Source organism: Carlito syrichta, unplaced genomic scaffold, assembly GCF_000164805.1.
Source record: "Carlito syrichta isolate Samal-C Ts95f unplaced genomic scaffold, Tarsius_syrichta-2.0.1 Scaffold303260, whole genome shotgun sequence".
Lineage (NCBI taxonomy): Eukaryota > Metazoa > Chordata > Mammalia > Primates > Tarsiidae > Carlito > Carlito syrichta.
In genome coordinates, this window is record NW_007247356.1 from 591829 (window position 1) to 612179 (window position 20351).

The window sequence follows — 20351 nt, forward strand, 5'->3', positions numbered from 1 at the left end:
TTAAAGGTGAATAGTATTCTATGTGTAGATATACCACATTTTTTAATCTATTTGTCTATTGATGGATACTTAGGTTGATTCTATAACTTGGCTATTGTTAAGAAAAAAGAAAGAATACTGCAGTGAGCAATGGAATGCAGACATCTCTTCAACAAACAATTTCAAATCTCTTGGGTAAATAGCCATAAGTGGAAATTTTGTATCATATGGTATTTCTATTTTTAGTTTTTCTAAAACTGTTTTCCATAGTGGCTATACTACTCCACATTTCCACTAGCAATGTGCAATATTTTCTTTTTCTCCATATCATTGACAATATTAGTTATTGGTAGTCTTTTTGATAACAGCCAATCTGACAGGTTTGAGGTGATATCTCATTGTGGTTTTAATTTGCATATCCCTAATGATTAGTAATGCCGAGTTTTTTTTCTTATATCTGTTCACCATTTTTTGGTCTTTTTTTTGAGATATGTCTATTCAAGTTCTTTGCCCATTTTTAATTGGGTTTTCTTGTTATCAAGTTGTTTGAGTTCCTAATATAGCATTGATATGAACACTTTTCTAGATGTAAGACTTGCAAATATTTTTTTCCAAATTTATAGGTTGTCTCTTCATATTGTAAATTGTTTCACTTGCTTTGCAGAAGCTTTTTAGTTTGATGTAATCTCATTTGTCTATTTTTGACTGTACATGTACGGATCATTTCTGGACTCTCCAATCTGTTCTGTTAGTGAATGTTATCAATTTTGGGGGCCAGTATCATGCTGTTTTGATCATACTACTTTGTAGTATAATTTAAAACTGAATAGCTATGATGTCTCCAGCTTTGTTCTTTCTGCTCATGCTTGTTTTGACTATTAGAGTTGTGTGTGTGTGGTTACATATGAATTATAAAATTGTTTTTCTTTTTATTAAAAATGACATTGGAATTTTGATAGGGCTTTTATAATCTGTAGATAGACTTGGGTAGCAGGAATGTTTTACAAATATTAATTATTCCAATCCTTGAATAAAAGAGATTCTTCCATCTATTTGTGTTTTCTTTAATTCATTTCATCAATGCTTTATAGTTCCACATAGCACTTTCTCTTTCATTTCTGATCAAATGTATTTGAGACTTCTTTCTTTTTATGTTTTGGTATATCAAGGGTTTTTCTAATTTGCTTATTTTTTCAATGAATTAACTATTGGTTTTATTGATTTTTTTCATTTTCTCTGTTTGATTTACTTCTGTTCTGATTTTTGTGTTTTATTTTCTTCTGCTAACTTTGGATTTAGGTTATACTTCTCTTTTCAACTCCTTGAGTTATAACATTATGCTATTTATTTGAGAGCTGTTTTTTTTTTAAATGTAGACATTTTTGCTATAAACTTCCCTATTAGACTGGCTTTTGCTGTATCCCATAGGCTTTGACATACTGTGTTTGTATTGTCATTTGTCTTAGGGTGTTATGTATATATTTATATAATATATGTATTATATAATATATATTAATTTCTCTTTATTCTTTTACTCATTAGTCGCTTAGGAGCATGTTGTTTTCTTTTTATATATTCATGAATTTTCTAAGATTCCTGCTCTTATTGATTTCTACTTTCATATCATTGTGGTTAGAAGCAATACTAGATAAAATTTCAATCTTGAATTGGCTAAGATTTGTTTTGCGGTCTTTCATATGGCTTATTTTGGAAAATGTTTTATAGGCCGTTCAGAAGAGTGCATATTCTCCATTCTTGGATGTAAAATTCTACATATGATTTGGATTAAAATAAAGTTTAAGTTCAATATTTTCTTTTTTTTTTGTTTCATTGGTTTATCCATTGTTAAAGGTGATGAATTAAAGTCCTATACTGTTATTGCACTGATATATATTTCTTTTTTTATTTGAATTAATTGATATTTATTTCTTTCTTTTACTATCTGCTTAAGACACTAGGTGATTTCATCCTGGGTACATATATATTTACAAACATTATATCCTTTTGACAAATTGAGCAGTTTGTTATTACATATTGACCTTTGTCTCTTATAACAATTTTTGACTTGAAGTCTAAGTGTAGTCTCCTCTATGCATTTTTGGGTTCTATTTGCCTAGAATATTTTCTTCCATCTCTTCGCTTTAAGCTTTTGTATATCCTTAAGGCTAAAATATGGGTCTCTTGAAAGCAGCATATAGTTTGATCTTGTTTTTATTTAAATTTATTCAGCTGCTCTATGTCTTTTGATTGGAGAGTTTAATTTATTTCCATTCGAGGTTATTTGCTTTTCCATTTTTATTTTAGATTTGGGGTACATATACATGTTTGCTACATGGACATGTTGTGCAGTGGTAGGGATTGAATCTCAGGTGGCCCATTGCCAAATAGTGAACATTATACCAAATGTCATTTCTAAACTTTAATCCCTCTTTCCACCTTCCTCCTTATTGGTGTTTCCAGTACTTATCAATTCCATCTTTGTGGTCATTTAGCTTTCTCATATGCTATATTTGGTTTTCTGTTTCCAAATCAGTTTACTTAAAATGATGATCTCCTACTCCATCCATGTTGCTGCAAAGGACAGCATTTCATTGTTTTTTATGGTTGCATAATATTCTGTGGTGTCTATATACCACTTTCTTTATCCAGTCAATTGTTGATGGTCACTTGGGTTGGATCCATGATTTTGCTATTGTGAATAGTGATGCAATGAACATATGAGTATTTTTTAGAATACATTGATTCCTTTTCCTTTGAGTATATCTCTAGCAGTGATATTGAAGGGTCACATGGTCATTCAATTTTTAGTTCTTTGAGAAATCTCCATACTGTTTTCTATAGAGGTGGAACTATTTTACAATCCTGTGAACAGTGAATAATTGTTTGCTTTTCTCCACAACCATGACAACATCTGTTGTTCTTTGACTTTATAAAAATTGTCATTCTGACTAGTGTGAAGTCATATCAAATTGTGGCTTTAATTTGCATTTCTTTGATGGTTAGCAATATTGAGCATTTTTTCAACTGTTTGTTGGTAACTTGAGTGTTTTCTTTTGAGAAATGTCTGTTCGAGTCCTTTGCCTACTTTCTGATAGAGGTTTTTTTTTTTGCATGTTGAGTTGAGTTCCTTGTAGATTTAGGATATTAGCCCTTTGTCAGAGGCATAATTTGCAAATATTTTCTCCCATCCAGTAGGTTTTTTTGTTGCCTAGGTAAATGCCCAAAATAATGTTTTCTAGGTTTTCTTCTAGTATTTTTATAATTAGAAGTCTTATATTTAAATCTTTAATTCATCTTTTTAAGTTGTGTATATGATGAGAGATATTGACCCAGTGTTATTCTACTGAATATGGCCTGTCAATTTTCCCAGCACCATTTATTGAATAAGGTGTCTTTTTCTCATTGTTTATTTTTGTTGGTATTTTCAAAGATTGGTTGGTTTAAGTATGCAGTTTTATTTCTGGGTTCTCTATTCTGATCCACTGATCTATCTATCTATTCTTGTACCAGTACCATGTTGTTTTAGTTACTATAGCCTTATAATATAATTTGAAGTCTGCAATTGTTCTTTTTGCTTAGAATTTCTTTGACTATCCAGGCTCTTTTTTGGTTCCATATATACTTTAAGATTTTTTTCTAGTTCTATGAATAACAAAGCTGGTATTTTTATTGAGACTGCATTGAATCTTTAGATTGCTTTGGACAGCATGGCCATTTTACTGATATTGATTCTTCCAATCCATGAACATGGAATATTGTTCCATTTGTTTGTGTCATCTATGATTTATTTTGTCAGTGCTTTGCAATGTTCCTGGTAGGGATCTTTCACCTCCTTAGTTAGGTGTATTCCTAGGAATTTTATTTTTATTTTTTTATGTCTATTGTGAATTGGACTGAACTCTTGGTTCTCAACTTGAGTGCTGTTGGTGAATAGGAACACTAAAGATTTTTGCACATTGATTTTGTGTCCTGAGACTTTACTGAAGTCATTTATCAAGTGTGGAAACTTCTGAGAGGAATCTTTAAGGTTTTTTAGGTATACAGTCATGATATTCACAAACAATTATAGTTTTACTTCTTCCTTGCTGATTTGGATACTTTTTGTTTCTTTCCCTTATCAGATTGTTTTTGCTTGGACTTCTAGTATGATGTCAAATAAGAGTGGTGAGAATGGATATCATTGTCTTATTCCTGTTCTGATTGGGAATGTTTTCAACTCTTCCTGATTAAGTATGACGTTGGCTGTGGGTTTGTTATATAAGGCTCTTATTATTTTGAGATGTTCCTTCAATACCCAGGTTGTTGAGAGTTTTTTCCATGAAAGGATATTGGATTTTGTCAAATGTCTTTTCTACATTTATTGAGATGATCATAAAGTTTTTATTTTTGCTTATGTATATGTGATGGATCATGTTTATTAATTTGCAGATATTGGACCATGTTTTTATCCCAGAAATAAAACTTACTTGCTCTGATGGATATTTTTGTGATATGCTATTGAATTCAGTTTGTTAGTATTTTGTCAATAATTTTTGCATCTATATTCATCAGGAAAATAAGGTTGTATTTTCCTGTTTGGGGAGTGTCCTTGCTTGATTTTGATATTTGTGTAATATTGGTTTCTTAGAATGTGTTAGGGAGGATTACCTTCTCCTCAATTTCCTGGAGTAGTATCAGTAGGATTGGTACCAGCTCATCTTTGTACATCTGATAAAATTTGGCTATGAATCCAACTGACCTTGAGCTTTTATTTGTTGGGAGATCTTGTATTACTAAATTCAGTTTAATTGCTCACTACCAGTTTATTTGGAGTACCTATTTCTTTCTTGCTCAGCCTTGTGAGGTTGTATGTTTTCATCATTTAATAAATTTCCTCTAAGTTTTCCAGTTTGTTGCCATAGAGCTATTCATAGTGGTTTGTGATCTTTTTTATTTCTGTGGCAGTGGTTGTTATGTCATCTCTCTCATTTCTGATTAAATTTGAGTCTTCTCTATTTTTCTCTTTATTAGTCTAACTAGCATTGTCTATTTTGTTTATCCTTTCAAAGAAGTAAATTGTTGGTTCATTGATTCTTTTTTATCATTTTTATGCCCTCAATCTCATTTAGTACAGCTCTGATCTTTGCTATTTCTTTTCTCCTGCTAGCTTTAGGTTTAGATTATTCTTGTTTTTCTAGTTTCTTGAGGTGCAAGACTAAACAGTTGATTTCTGATCTCTTGCTATTTTTTTTAAATGAGGACATTTAATGCTACAAACTTTCCTTTCAGAACTATTTTAGTTGAGGGTCAGAGGCTTTTTGTGTGCCACCATTTTCAGTTGTTCTGATGTATTTTTTTTTATTTTTGCCTTAATTTCACTGTTTACCCAAGGGACAATCAAGAGCAAGTTGTTCACTTTCCCTGCGATGATATAGTTTTGGGAGCTCTTCTTAGTGTTGATTTCAATGTTTATTTAATTGTGGTCTGAGAAGATGCTTGGCATAATTTTGATGTTTTAAAATTTATTGAGACTTGCTTTACAGCCAATCATATGGTCTATTTTGGAGAATGATCTGTGCAGAGAAGAGAAGAATATATATTCTGCAGTTTTCGTGTGGAAAGTTCTGTAGATATCTGTTAGGTCTACTTGGAATATAGTCTAGTATACATCCAGTGTTTCTTTGTTAATTTTCTGCTTCAGTGATCTGTCCAGTAATGTCAGTGGGATGTTGAAGTCATTCACTATTATAGTATCGCTATCAATATGTTTCTAATGTCACGTAATGTTTGCTTCATGAATTTGAGTGCTCTGGTGTTCAGTGTGTATACATTTAAGTAGTTACATTTTCTTATAGAATTACATCCTTCATCATTATAGAATGCTGTTCCTTATAATATTTACTGTTTTTGATTTGAAGTCTTGGTTATCCGATATGAGGATGGCGACTTCTACTCGTTTTTGTTTTTTTTGGGGTTTTTTTGTTTTTGTTTTTTGTTTTTTTTGAGTTGGAGTCTCACTCGGTCGCCCAGACTGGAGTGCAGTGGCCACTCCCGGCCACCGCAGCCTCGACCTGCTGGGCTCTGGCCATCCTTCCACCTCAGCCTTCCGAGTAGCCGGAATTACAGGCATGCGCTACCATGCCCGGCTGATTTTTTGATTTTTATTGTAGAGATGAGGTCTCGTTGCCCAGGCGGGTCTTGAACCCGCGGGCTCAGGCAATTCACTCACCTCAGCCTCCCAAAGGCGCGGGATTACAGGCTGAGCCACCGAGCCCGGCTTCGTTTTTGTTTTTTATTCACCTGATATATCTTTTCCACCCATTTACTTTGAGTTTGTGACTGTCTTTGTTTAGGAGGTGGATCTTTAAAGGCAACATATGGTTGGGTCTTTTTTTTTTTTCCATTCAGTTTGCCACTCTGATTCTTTTATGTGGAGTGTTAAACCCATTTACATTCAGGGTTATTATTGATATGTGAGGTTTTCTTCCTGACACATTGTTACAAGCTAGCTGACTTGTGAATTCAAATATGTACTTGCTTAATAGGCTCTGTGAATTTTGTGGTTATGTGATCTTTTGTGATTGTGAGAGCCATCATTTAATTTCTAAGCTTAGAACTTGGGGCATTTCTTGTAGAAACAATTTAGTGGTAACAGATTCCCTTAGTGTTCATTTGTCAAGGTAGGACTTTATTTCTCCTTCAGTTTTCAAGCTTATTTTGAGTGGATATAAAATTATTGGCTGATTTTTTCTTTTTCTTTAAGAATGTTTAAAATAGGCTCTCATTCTTTTCTGGCTTATAGGGCAATCTCCCTGCAGTGTTATCCATGCTCCCCACTCTGTTGTGAATATGAGAGGTCCTTCTACTCCAAAGTCAGCAGCCTTGTTTCTGGGTAGAAACTGAAATGCCTACAGTAGTTGCTGTTGCTGAGAAAATGGACTCCTGTCAAAAATGGTGTCTTCTTAACTGACCCAAATTTGAGAGAACACCTATGACTTTACTGGGTCTTTGCCTCTCATCAACACTTTGCATTCCCCCAAGGAATTTCTGGGGCTGTTTGGGATGTTCTTCCATGGCCTGAGTTAAGCAGATCTGTGTATGTTTAGTGAGGAGTTTTCAATCCCATCCTGTGTTCTTGTGTTGCACTCATTTTTTCCAGCAGATTTTCGTGGCAAGTGCTATTCACCTTCTTTCTTCTTCTCTCTGAAATCTGGGGTGTCTTTTGCCATTCTGATGAATATCCATTTTCCTTCTTTAATTGGGGTTCACGGTGTTGGTCTTTCTGCACTATTTTGCAATGTGCTGATGGGTGAGGCACACTTGAAAGTCTCTTATCTACCATCTTGGAAAAATAACAACAACAACAAAACAACAACATCAAAAACAAAAAAAAACACACCAAGGTTATCCTTGAAAATAAGGACTTACTCTTGGCATTTTGTTCATTTTTTTTTGTTTTGTCATAGTTGTTTTAATTTGCATTTTAAAATTACATATGATGCTCCTTTTATATGCTCTCTTGACATTTACATATCTTCTTTGTTGAGGTGTCTGTTAGGATTTTTGGTCCATTACTTTAGTTGAGTTGTTTGTTTTATTGCTATTGAGTTTTTAGAGGTATTTTTTGAATATTTTAGATAACTGCTTTTTGTCAAATATGTCTATTGAAAGTATTTTTAATTCTCTTGATACCTCATGATTTTTAACCCCTCTTCTCTCACTTCTACACGAACAGTGTCATTTATATTTGATTTCATTTCACCATGGCTCTAATATCTGGCAAGTGGGTCTTTTCTCTCTATCTAGGAAAAAATGAACAAAATGGGGTTTTAACTATCATTTTTCTTTCCTATGCATACTTTTCTAAACCAGTAATGTATATAAAAAGAGAATAGACCGAAGTAGGCAAAGGTAGTCAAATAAAAAGAAGAGTTATGATTCCTACTTCTATTATCAAATATAAGTAACCCTTTTTGTGTACCTTTTCTGAAGACTCAATTAGTTCCATGGTTCTTTATGGCAATGCTTTTTATATTTGTGTCATCGAATTCAGTGAATATGTCCTCTGTTGCACTGAAAACTCTAGGAAGGAAGAAAGGGGTCATGGCTGCATTGTTCAATACTTAGAATGTAGCACGTGTACTAAGTAATATTTGTGTGTTTAACAATTAATCGTGAAACAGCGAGAATAAAATCTGATTCAGACATGGTTCATACCTACAGGACACTCATCTCATTATCTAGTACAGTAAGAAATATGGAGAAACATTAGAATATGATATTCTATATGCCATGTACGAATGTCTTCAATGTACTACGGCTCAAAAAAACAAAACAAAACTCATTTATCTCTGTGACAGCCAAGGAGAAGTATAAAATTAGGGAAGGATGAGCAGAAGAAGTTTACCTGAATTAGAGAAATTCCAACCCCCAAATCAGAGTATATGTGAAAAGAGGTCATCCTAGGGAGAGAGAATGTCAAATAGATCATCTTACTGGCAGATTGTGTTAGCAAGGAGGAGAGGATCAATTCAGAAAAAAGCTTATAATAAGTTAAAGGAAAGGATTGTATTACACAGTTGGGAATTTGTATTTTATTCTATAGCTCTGGAGCACAACTACAGAATTTTTCTGTAAGGAAATTATTTAATGGACTTGAAATGTGGAAAGTGCTAGGTATCATGGTGGATGGCTCACTTCTACTTGACACCATTCTGTGATTAAAATTTTATGGATTGATACATTTATTTTTAGGATAAAATTACTATACTTGAATGTTTATCATTCTTGCTCATGAATTACTTACACTTCTCTCAAATTAAGGGCTTTTAGTGATATGTCTCTAAAATAAAATACAATGAATGATGAGAGTAATTCCACACCAGTTTAGTGGTTACTTAAAGTTAGAAATGGGCCAGTGAGGTGTTTAGTTGCTGCATATAGTAAATCCTTCATTTGAAATAATTGTATTATAAATATTACATGAAATTAGAGATCAGATATAGTTTGGCTGAAGGGTTCAAATGACTGAAGATAAAATGGCAAGTATATATGACAGACTGTTACATAATTATTGTGCTACTTTATTTAAGCATGCATTTACTCAACAACTATTGCAAGCTTATTGTGTGCCAAATACTAACAAATCAGAGGCAACTTCTGTACAGCCTATTGGAATAAATATGTATTAGTCAAATAATCAGAGAAAGTATTTTTTAGTTATCAGCTAAGAAAAGTTCTATAGAGGAAAAGATGTAATGGCATTATTTAACAACCTTATGACTGAATAAAACAACAAACTGGAATCTACTCATATAACATTTAATCTGAAATTTAAATATAAAATTTATCTTAGCACTTCTTAAAAACAAATAAGGTAGAGAGAATTGTCCTAAGAGTTTATAAAACTCACCTACCACTGAACAAACCCCTCTAAGAGAATGTGATATGATTATAGTCTTCTTGGAAGATTTCATCAAGGAAAGGATGTTAAGAAGATATAAATCTCTAAAGGCATCCAAAATTTCTGGCATTTTTAAGGTACCCGGTATGCATCTCAGTGTAGAAAATACTGAGCCGTTTTATAAAATTTAACATTATCAGCAGATATATCTTCCAAGTGTAAAAGTTGATGATTCTAGTAGACATCTTCATATCATTTGTATTGGCAGAGGTTTTATCTGTCAAGGCACTAACCAAGGAAAAATTCTGATTATTTAAAAAAGTGCAAGAATTTATTAACATGTTTGTCACCCTAACTTATTATAAGTGACCAATACTAGAAGTGTGAAATAAGTCAGATTATGAACTCTATTTATTCTATTGACTTTAATAAAAGCTTAAGATGTCTTATACTGAAATTCTAATTTGACATATTTTTGGCTATATTGTAATTGATCATTTTTTGAATCCATCATTTTATTCAGAAAACATTTGTCTAATGCTTGCTGTGTGATAGGCATTGTGCTGATGGTGGGTGAAATAGATGAATTATGGATGGTTGCTGATCTACAAATGACAAGCAGTCTGGTCTTAAGACAATACTTAATTCAAGTTTTTAGATGTGTGCCTTAGATATTTGTATTAGACTAAACATTTTCAAATAAGAGGAATAATTAAGGCATTACTCAAGTTCTTTAAGGCGTGTCCAGCAACATCATATGCTTAAAGATTATAGTATAGCCAGGTGTGGTGGCTCATGCCTGTAATCTCAGCACTTTGGGAGGCGGAGGCAAGAGTAATGCCTGAGCCCATGGGCTTGAGACCAGCCTAGGCAACTTGGCAAGACTTCATCTCTACAATTAAATTAAAAAAACAAATTAGCCCAGTGTGGTGTCACACGCCTGTGGTTCCAGCTACTTGGAAGGCTGAGGCGTAAGGATTGCCTGAGCCCAGCAGAGGAGGCTGCAGTGACCATGAATATGCCACTGCACTCTATCCTGGGTGACAGAATGAGACTACAACTCAAAAAAAAAAGTTTATGGTATAATAGCATACCCATACATGTAAATTAGTATATTTCAGAGAATGTGCAATAACTTGAAATAATGGCAAGCTAGATTAAACCCAGTATTATTAGTAGAATATTTCATAAAAGTTTCTTCCCTGACCCAAAGGAAGCAATTAGTACCAGAGTATTATCTAATTCTAGTTTACATACTGCACATAATATAATCATGATATGTGATAACTAAGAAATATAAAATAAAGGAAACTGATATATTTGGGGAAGTGACCAGAGAGAATTAATTATTATGAAGAACACCAATACCCTGTAAGCCCCTTAGATTTTTAACAAAATATTTAAAGGATTTGAGTGCTATTAGGAAAAACAAAAGCTGTGTACTTTTTAAAAAAATAAACAATTAATTTTATCGACTTTGGAATGCAAATATATTTAAATAGTTTTTCAAAACTTTTGTTCTCCAAAACATTTTGCAACAGAAGTGAAAGCCAGATGTGGAGATGTGTTTTAATGCAAGCAGTGTAAGGGGAATGCTTGTGAGAGGGTGCTTCAGGAAGCATATGGAATAATCAGTGAAAAAGAGAGAGCCTACAAAAAATGCAACTTGTTGAATGGTGGTATCAAAAATAGAGGAAGACATATAGATAAGAACAGGCAGAAAAATCTATGAGAATTAACATATTTTTGACAGAGTGAATAGATGCAATAACAGTAGTAACTATTGTTTCTAAGGCAATACGAGTTGAAGTTAAAAGAAAATAATTTATGGTGACATTAATAAATGTGTCCATATCAGTTGCTCCTGTGAAAACAATTGTTTCTCTGAAAATAAATTTAAAACCTATGCAAAAGTTTTGTTTTATTTTTATCTATGTTATCTTCTAATGAATAGATAAGACTCCTTTATTTTGCTAATGTTAATGTGAATTTGCAAGTGATACATATTTTATGGAGTATTATTCAATATCAGTTATACAAGGATTCTTTAAAAAATGAAATAGATATAAATTTCCCGAAAAAGATAATTGAGTGTAGAAAATGCAGTTTTGGAAATATTGTTGTAATGAGTTTTAGAAAGAGATATTTACGGAAAGTAAAATGTTTGTTTCTGATCTTAGTAATTGATTAAAGCATACAGAAGCTTGATTTGACAGTAAAGAAAAAAACTTTTGGCAGACTGGATGAGAGATTGCTAGAACACAGATAATGTGATTTCAGCATATTTTATTAAAGCATGCTAGATATTAGACAATGTGCTGTGCAATCTTTAAATAAAAGTTATTCATCAATCCATAAGCCTCCTCCAGAATTAAAAACAATGCTGACTGAAGTTAACTTATCATTTCTATACTATCTAGATGCATTGAAATAGGATAAAGGGGAATGTTGGTCTATACAATTGTGAAGTTGTACAGAGAATTAAAAGACAAATTAAATGAGCAAATCAGTAAAGTGCAGATAGTAGACTGACACTCTAGAATTAAGTCTGTAGAATTACATGTGCATTGTATTCTTCAAGTAATGTACTTAGAATGGTAGAAAGGAAAGAAAGGAGGGAGAGAAGAAGGGGAGAGAAAAGAGAGTAGGGAAGGATAATAGAAGGGAGGGAAGGAAAGGAAAAGGCAGGGAAAAGAAAAGGGAGAAGGGGAGGGAAGAAAATCAAGGAATAAATGAAACGAACCAACAGGAAGTAGAAAAAAGAAAAACAGAAGGAAAGACAAAGAAATGGAAGAGTAGAGAGGGTGGGAGAAAGCAATGAAGTAAGGAAGGAAAGAAGGTAAGAAGCATAGAGGGAATCAATTTAATAAACCCTGCAAATTAGCTCTGAAATATTTGTTGATGTTTATATTGTTAATACATAAACACAGTTTATTCACCTAAAAATTTAATGTATATCTAGAGAGAGAGTCTCATAAAATCATATTTTTATATAAAATTATATGATCAAAATTTAACATTTGGGGACAATTAGAGACCGTAATTCTATGGTTGAAGAAATTCTGAATAGGTGTATGTAAGGATAGCTTTTTATATCACCATTCATTCACTCTCTCAGTATTTCACTTGAAGCTGCCTCTTTACCTCATTGGAGCTTTAGGTCTTATACATCTGATGTGGCAAGAGGTTTAACTATGAATTAAACATATTACAGCATAAGTCCTAAGCTTCTCTCAGTCGACATTCAATGCCGTCAGTTCTTTGCTTGCCAGTATATGGACTGGAGTCTGGACTTGGGTGAAACTTCACCTCCATCTATCTCAGTCATTGTTGTTCACTTCATTAGAGCTAAGCAAATGGCAGTTCATATCATAAGGAGAATGAAAGATATTTTTGGTCTTTTATCTCTATGTGCCCTCGATATTTTCCTACTAGATGAAATTTTAGTACACATTTGGGTTCAAGTAACATCTTTGTAGAAACGCTTTTCAAAAAGTATCAAATTTTGTATAAAAGAAGTAATAACTCATTGCTGAATTATTGTTCCTTTTTAAAAATACTTAAACTAAATCAATAACAGAACACCAAGCAAAGTATGTCAGTAACTTACTATCATGGACTATATTCCCTATATTATTACATCCTATTAAAAACCTAAAAAAATATAGTAACTTTTTTGGTTGATTCAAACCAAAGATCATTTACACATTATGTTCAGAAAAACAAGTGTACTAATGTCTTCAAGCAATGGAATGTATTTATATTCACAATCAATACTGGAAATAGGAAGCTCAGCTGGCAAGAAATCAAAAGATGTCCATCATTTGCTGTAAAGTAAGTTGCTTTGTTTATGTCTTGTTTTGTTCTTGAAAGTGTAATGGAGAATACTATATTTGAAGAGATTAGAATAAGCATTCTGATGCTGTTTAGTGTGTATGGTGAGTTGGCAACAAAATAATATTCCTTCACTACTGTTCAAAATGAGGATAAGCCAGCATAAACTTCTAAGACAGATTTAGAATTTCATATATTTAAAAGTCTACTTTCCAAGTGACCTCACTCCAAAAATCTTGCTTATAATTACACTTCCAAAAATAAAAAATACATATTTGTGTTAGCTCAGTGTAGCCATTTTCACAAGTACTGTTAAAATATGTTTCACATACAATGCTTCTAATTGAAAGACATATTTGTTTGAACTACAATTATGCTTAAAATAGAACTGTTTCCCCCCTCAGCCAAGTATTTATTTTTCAGGGAAAGTGCATGGTTAATCAGAATAAAAATGATTTTGTAGTTAGTACTAGGCCTGATGTAGTGCATTAATAAATACTAAATAGCCAAACATAATGACATCAATTCATGGTGTATTATTACACATCAGAGAGACCAACATATCAGATTATTGCTGTCAGATTATGCTCTTCAGGTAGACATTATGCTACTCAGAATACAAAAACATTTGTTGAGAGCTTATTATGTGGAAAGTGATTGAGAATTCAGATGAATGGTTGGATGGATGGTTGGATGGATGGATAGATGGATGGACGGATGAGCAGATAGACAGACAGATATCCTTTATTCTAGGACCCCACACCTAAATAGGTAAATAATAATATTTGGCAATCTAGGCTGAGTGAACAGTGAGTGAGTGATCAAAGTAGAAAATTGTATGGACTGGGCTCATACATTGAGATTTAAAGTGGTAGGGGAACAGAATTTAACTGAGCGTTAGCATTAGTGTTTAAATGAGAGCACAGGGAAAAACTGAGAAGCAGAAATTCCTCAAGTATACTTAGGAATTATTGCATAATAAAAATAAAATATTTGAGTTCTGATTATTTGAATTGGTAACCTCCTTTTTTAGAAAAGCTGGAAAAATATTGACTAGAAGCCATACACTACAATTTCTAATAAAGAATTACGTTAAGGAACTAGTTCTCCAACTGGGTTTGGTAGAGCTTTCTTTCTCCACCTTTTTCAGCAGGCTTCTTGTGATTCCTCTTGTCTATCTCCTTTTGTATACCTATTCTTGCTAAGATTTATAAGTGTAGACTTGCTTAAATGGAAACAAAATCACAGGCAACTTTGAATAAAAGCTGAAATATCTTGTATTTTTTGCAAAGCAGGAAAATACTGTTGGTAAATTTCTACACAAATTAGAATGTGCAGTATAGTGTTTTAGGAAGAATGTTACACTATTTATGAAGAAGCAGGGCATTTCTATGTGGGAGAAAGCAAAAAGACCAATTCCTTAAGACAGATGTTGAAAGATGTATATATTTTAATATTTTTTATGCTTCTGGGAAACGAATGAACAAAGATATACTTATCGTATAACATCTGATGCAGATAAGTATCTACCTCATCAGCATAAATACTACATTTCATTTATATTGCTGCCTCCACTGAAAAGAACATCTCCCCTCAAGGCATAAAATGATAATAAAACAACATCCCCAAAGTCTTACAATGTCAGGCTATAGCGTCTTCAATTTTTAAATTAAATTGCCATAATGATTTTGAATTATCTGTCTATACATCCTGTGACTTCAGTTACATACATCAAATAACAAATAAAATTAATTGCCTTTTATCTGCAAAGTATTAGGTACCATTGAATTCCACTTATTAATCACTATTGCCTCAAATTATTACATTTAATCTTGGGAAACACCATTTTTTCACCACCTGCCTAAAATTGGAGGTAACTTTTATCACTGCTATGATTTTCATGTAGAATAATTCCTAGACATAAACTAAACATCCTTCCATGCCAATTCTTTTTTTCTGTTGCTTCTCACCTCAGTTTTACTTATTTTTCCAATGTCCTGCTTTGAGTCTGTCTTTTAGAAGACATTTTCTTTCTTAAAAACAAGATTTATGTTATTCTTCTAAATCTAGACAGGCTCTGAACTTTATATCTTGTTAAACTTCTGTTCTCTGTCTTTTCCCAGTTGGTTTTCTGTCCTGAAAAGAAATATTGGCACATATTGGAGCATTCGGGAAAATCTCTGCCCTCTTTTCATCTTGCTAACTTCAATTATGAAATTCTGTGAAATCGGAATTGGTTAACCTGTCCTCTCCTTCCCTAGGTTCTCCATATCGAGACAAAATCACCATAGCAATTCTTCAGTTGCAAGAAGAAGGCAAGCTGCACATGATGAAGGAAAAGTGGTGGAGGGGCAATGGTTGCCCAGAGGAGGAGAGCAAAGAGGCCAGTGCTCTGGGGGTTCAAAATATCGGTGGCATCTTCATTGTTCTGGCAGCCGGCTTGGTGCTCTCGGTTTTTGTGGCGGTGGGAGAGTTTTTATACAAATCCAAAAAAAACGCTCAATTGGAAAAGGTAAATGTCTGTTTTTTTAAATTTAAGACAATTTTTGTTGTTATAATAAAACACAAATCAAGAGATTAAGGATCTTTCCAACCAAGGATAACCCTTAGAACTGTGGCTGCTTACTGTCTTATTCATTATCTATAAAAACATTATATTTTGTGAAATATATGGTATTTCACAAAAACACTCATGATCACCCTTCTTATTCTTAATTTGTGATTTGTTTAATTGTAGCCAACTTTAAGACAAATGGCTATTTCTATTCTTATTTCAGACTGAAAAAAAAAAGAAACGTTGGTTGCTTGAAGTTCATTGAAGTTAGTTTAATGAAGGAATATAGTCAATGAAGGAAGTAAAATTTAAAATTGTAGTATAAAAGAAAAAATACTTATCTGCAGATAAGGAGTCTTAAGATACAAATACTGGTTAACAGTTTCAAGATAAAGACTAAATGAACATTTCGTTTGAATATTTTGACTTATATGGGGGAGTTATGTTTAATTTTCTACATTAATGAATGTGTAAAATATTATTTTTTCCTTTAATATTTTTCTTAATTAGTTCTTAATTTTCTTGTACCAAAATCTTATTAACATCAAAAATATCGAGACTATTACAATTTTTCTTCTTATTCTAATACATTTAATCATTTGTATACATTTGTTTCTATCCTTGAAAAGTTTGCCACCTCATTCAGATGCTACATTTCTAGTTTTCTCATTTTTGTAACTATGAGGACGATTACACAAAAATCACTCTTTCTGATTGTACTTGATGTTTTTTGTATATAAATCTATAGCTCTGGACATGAAATAGCTAACATTTTTAAGATTTCTAGTACTTTTAGTCTCTTGTATATAAGCACCTCTTGTTTTTAATAATAATTGCCATTTTTAGACTTAAATTTAGTGAGATTATATAATCTTTAATAGTTAAAAGGTTTAAGAACTTTTATTGGTAAATATAAGCAACAGAAAATGGTGTTTTGAAAATAATACCCTACAGGAATACAAGGTAAATCGATTTTGCTAATATTCTTTGAAGTGCTTGCACCTCTGGAGCTATTTTCAAAAACAAAAACATCTTCCTTTCTTTAATAATTTATATCATGATTAATTTATCTTCTCTGGAATCAGAATTTTAGATATAGTATTTCTTTACTTTTATTTGACAACAGTATTTGACACTTAGGAATCATGTTTTTATAAATGAATATTTTGATAATTCTATTCAGTCCATAACTAAAAGAGACAATTACATTTTTAAAAATTCAGACAATTATATGATTTATTTTCCCTTAACATTCAGGATGGTATTTCTGAAGCCTTGGCTAAGTCAAATATTGGTTGTATTTGTGTGACTGATGATTTTGTCTAAGAGTATTTTTTATGTTATGATCTTTTTATGATGTTAAAATGAGTTTTGAAATTAAAGCTAAAAGACTAATCAAAGAAAAAAAATAACTCATCAAGGAACATTTTCACTATGATTTGTCAATAAATGTGATACACTTGCTTAGTTAATGCTTAAAATAAGCCCAAAAAGTAAAGAAGGAATTTGAGTTAAAACCTCAAATCATGCCTACCTAATAATTTTCTTTAAGTTTTAGTTCAGCATTAAAATTAAACAAATGAATAAACCTCTACATAATATATCATATTATTGTTCTTATCTCTAAATGTTCTGTTCATTTTAGTTACTTAGAAACTATCTTTAGTATAATTTTTTTTTTTTTTTGGCAAGCATTCTGTTTAAAACAAAAACAAAGGCTGTGAGGAATTACTTCTGTAATATAACCAGCTTCACTGTTATGAATAAGAAGCTTAGTTGAATTTCTCAGATATCAATCAGATCTCTTGATATTGTATGGATCTATATGACCTTCTTCTTCTTCTTTTTCTTTTTTCCTTTTTATTTTTTTGAATTGGAGTCTTATTCTCTCGCCCAGGCTGGAGACCAGTGGCACACTCATGGCCACCGCAGTCTCAACCTACTGGATTCAGGCAATCCTTCCTCCCTCAGTCTTCCAAGTTGCTGGAACTACAGGCGTGCACTACCACGCCAGCTAAATACTTGATTTATTGTAGAGATGAGGACTCACCAAGTTGCCCAGGCTAGTCTCGAACCCCTGGGCTCAGGCAGTCCTCTCTCCTCAGCCTCCCAAAGTGCTGAGATTACAGACTTGAGTCACCACGCCTGGCTATAATCTTCTTAAATTAGAAAATATGACATTAATGTACCTCTTTTAAAAAACTGAAACAGATGATGCATTAACATTGCACGAGAAAGAACTGAGTTGATAGTACATGAGTATTATACTCACAATACCCAATGCATTTGCATACTGTCTCCACATAGCCTACACCATAAAATCCAAATTTCCTAGCTTAGCAGATGAGGGTCTTTAGGACCTGTCCCTGTTCACTGCTGTAGTCGTATCTTTGCTTCTTTTCAATTTTCACCTTTACTATGGCCACATTGAAAGACCTTCAATTTCCCAAGTTAAAACTCTTTATTTTTTTAAGCAAAACCTGTCCTTTTTTTTTTTTTTTTTTTTAACCTTGCATACTTTCACCAGCATTTTAGATTAGGCATTTAAGATGATACATCACCTTCTCCAGGATGATTTGCTAATCAGTATATACTCTGGGTTTGGGCACAGGAAATAACTTATTTCTATAAGATAGAGGGAGATTTTCATTTCTTATTGCAGTGAGCAAAAAATGTGACCCACATTCCTTTTTATTTTTTATTTTTTTGATGCTTAACTGATTTCAGGTGCTGTCATAATCTAAAAACATTTCTTCCCTTTCAAGAAAGTTGGGGTGGTATTTTTGAACATTTCAACCCATTTTCTGGGTATGGGTGTCCTTCCTCCTATTGGATTCATCTGTCCTTTGGAAGAGAGGAATTTTTTGTTTGCACTGAAAAGCCTTTAAAACTGCCTAGGCCGGACGCGGTGGCTCAAGCCTGTAATACCAGCACTTAGGGAGACCGAGGCAAGAGGATTACCTGAGCCTGAGGGTTAGAGACCAACCTGGGCAACATAGTAACACCTCGTCTCTACAATAAATAAAAAAATTAGCCGGGTGTGGTAGCACATCTATAGTTCTGGCCACTTGGAAGACTGAGGCAGAATGACCGCTGGAATTCAGCAGATCGACGCTGGGGTGGCCGTGAGCGTGCCACTGCACTCCAGACTCCAACTCAAAAGAAAAAAAAAATGCCTGATGGCATTCATATTATCTATTCTACTATCTCTAGCTGTCTGCCTGTCTGTCTGTCTATCTATCTATCTATCGATCTATCTGTCATCTGTCATCTATCTATCCTATCAATCACCTATTATTCATCTTTCAATCATCTATCATTGTTATTTACATTAATAATACAGCTGATTACAGTAATGTGTTTTTAGAAAGTAGATCATAAGGAAAAAAGAGATGTTTTTCTATATAATTCAAGAAGGTAAACTAAATAATTTAAATTTATTGAAAATGAATCATTTTATTATTGTAATTAGCTAGGTTTTGGGGCTCCATTCTTCTTCAAAAGATTTGGTAATAGATTAAAAAAAAAGATCTGGTGACTATGACCATTTAACACTTTTACTTAATTTATTTAAAAGTAGTCATACAAAATTTCTAATTTTTTTGAATTAATTATGCATGTTTATGTATAAAATTCACACTTTATTTTCATTTATCATACTTATATCTTTAACATAGGTTTTTTAAATTTTAAAAATAAGGGAGACACTTGTAAAGTTATTTACTCAAAAATATTTATTGAGAGTCCATTCTGTAGTGAATTGTGTTTTGCATATTGACAGTAAGAAGAAAGTATTGGTCACAATTCCATGTCCAAACTGCTTTGATTTCTTTTGTCTCTTCTCTTTATCTTTTTCCTTTATTTATAGTAGTTCAGTATTTTTTAAAAGAACAAATGAACTGTTCTATTTTTATCTAAATAATCTTTCAGAGACAATATACACAAACTTTAGTTGAGTATGAACTTTATGAATAACTAATGTCATTATATATGTCTTATTTTAAATGGTAATGATGATACAATTATAATAATAAGTATAATGTATAGGCAAAAATAAAATGCAATCTGTAGAAATTATATTGTAATATATTAATGAAAACAAGTAGGTCTTGATGACTATAGCCTTTTTTGTATAGTCAAGTTGTTTGATATATTCAAGTTGAGAGTAGTACAGAAATGCATCATTTTTAAATGAGACCAAGTTTAAAATAAAAAGGAAGATAAAACTGAAATATGCAATATTTCAAAAAAAATCCAAAAAATGTAAATTGCATTCCTTTCAGATAGCCACAAGATGGTGTATCATAATTTTTATAAAAATGGCTTTGTGTTGTAAATACTAATGAATCAAAATATCTTGTTTTTTGTTTCTTTAGACGTTTAAAATAAATACTAAAAACGTTTCTTTGAATGTCTGAAAAGGTAACTAGACAACATGTACATTTTATAATGAATTTTTCTTTTCCTTAACTTGTCTTTGATTATAAATATATTACTACTTAAGTTTCACTGAGCAAACAGCCCAAGAAATTGTTATATATTGGAAACAATCATTATTGCATTTTGGGTTATGAATTTAGGTGAAAAATATTATTATTCTCT

The 20351-nt window shown here is 32.3% G+C and overlaps 1 protein-coding gene across 1 annotated transcript in view; it reads left to right on the forward strand.

Annotated features, from left to right (window-relative positions):
* Nucleotides 1-20351, forward strand: part of GRIK2 (glutamate ionotropic receptor kainate type subunit 2) — a 476767-nt gene that overhangs the window by 445102 nt on the left and 11314 nt on the right. The window contains exon 14 of the mRNA XM_008058224.2: nt 15457-15707. Within this exon, the coding sequence (XP_008056415.1) occupies nt 15457-15707 (251 nt within the window). The remainder of the gene's footprint in view (nt 1-15456; nt 15708-20351) is intronic.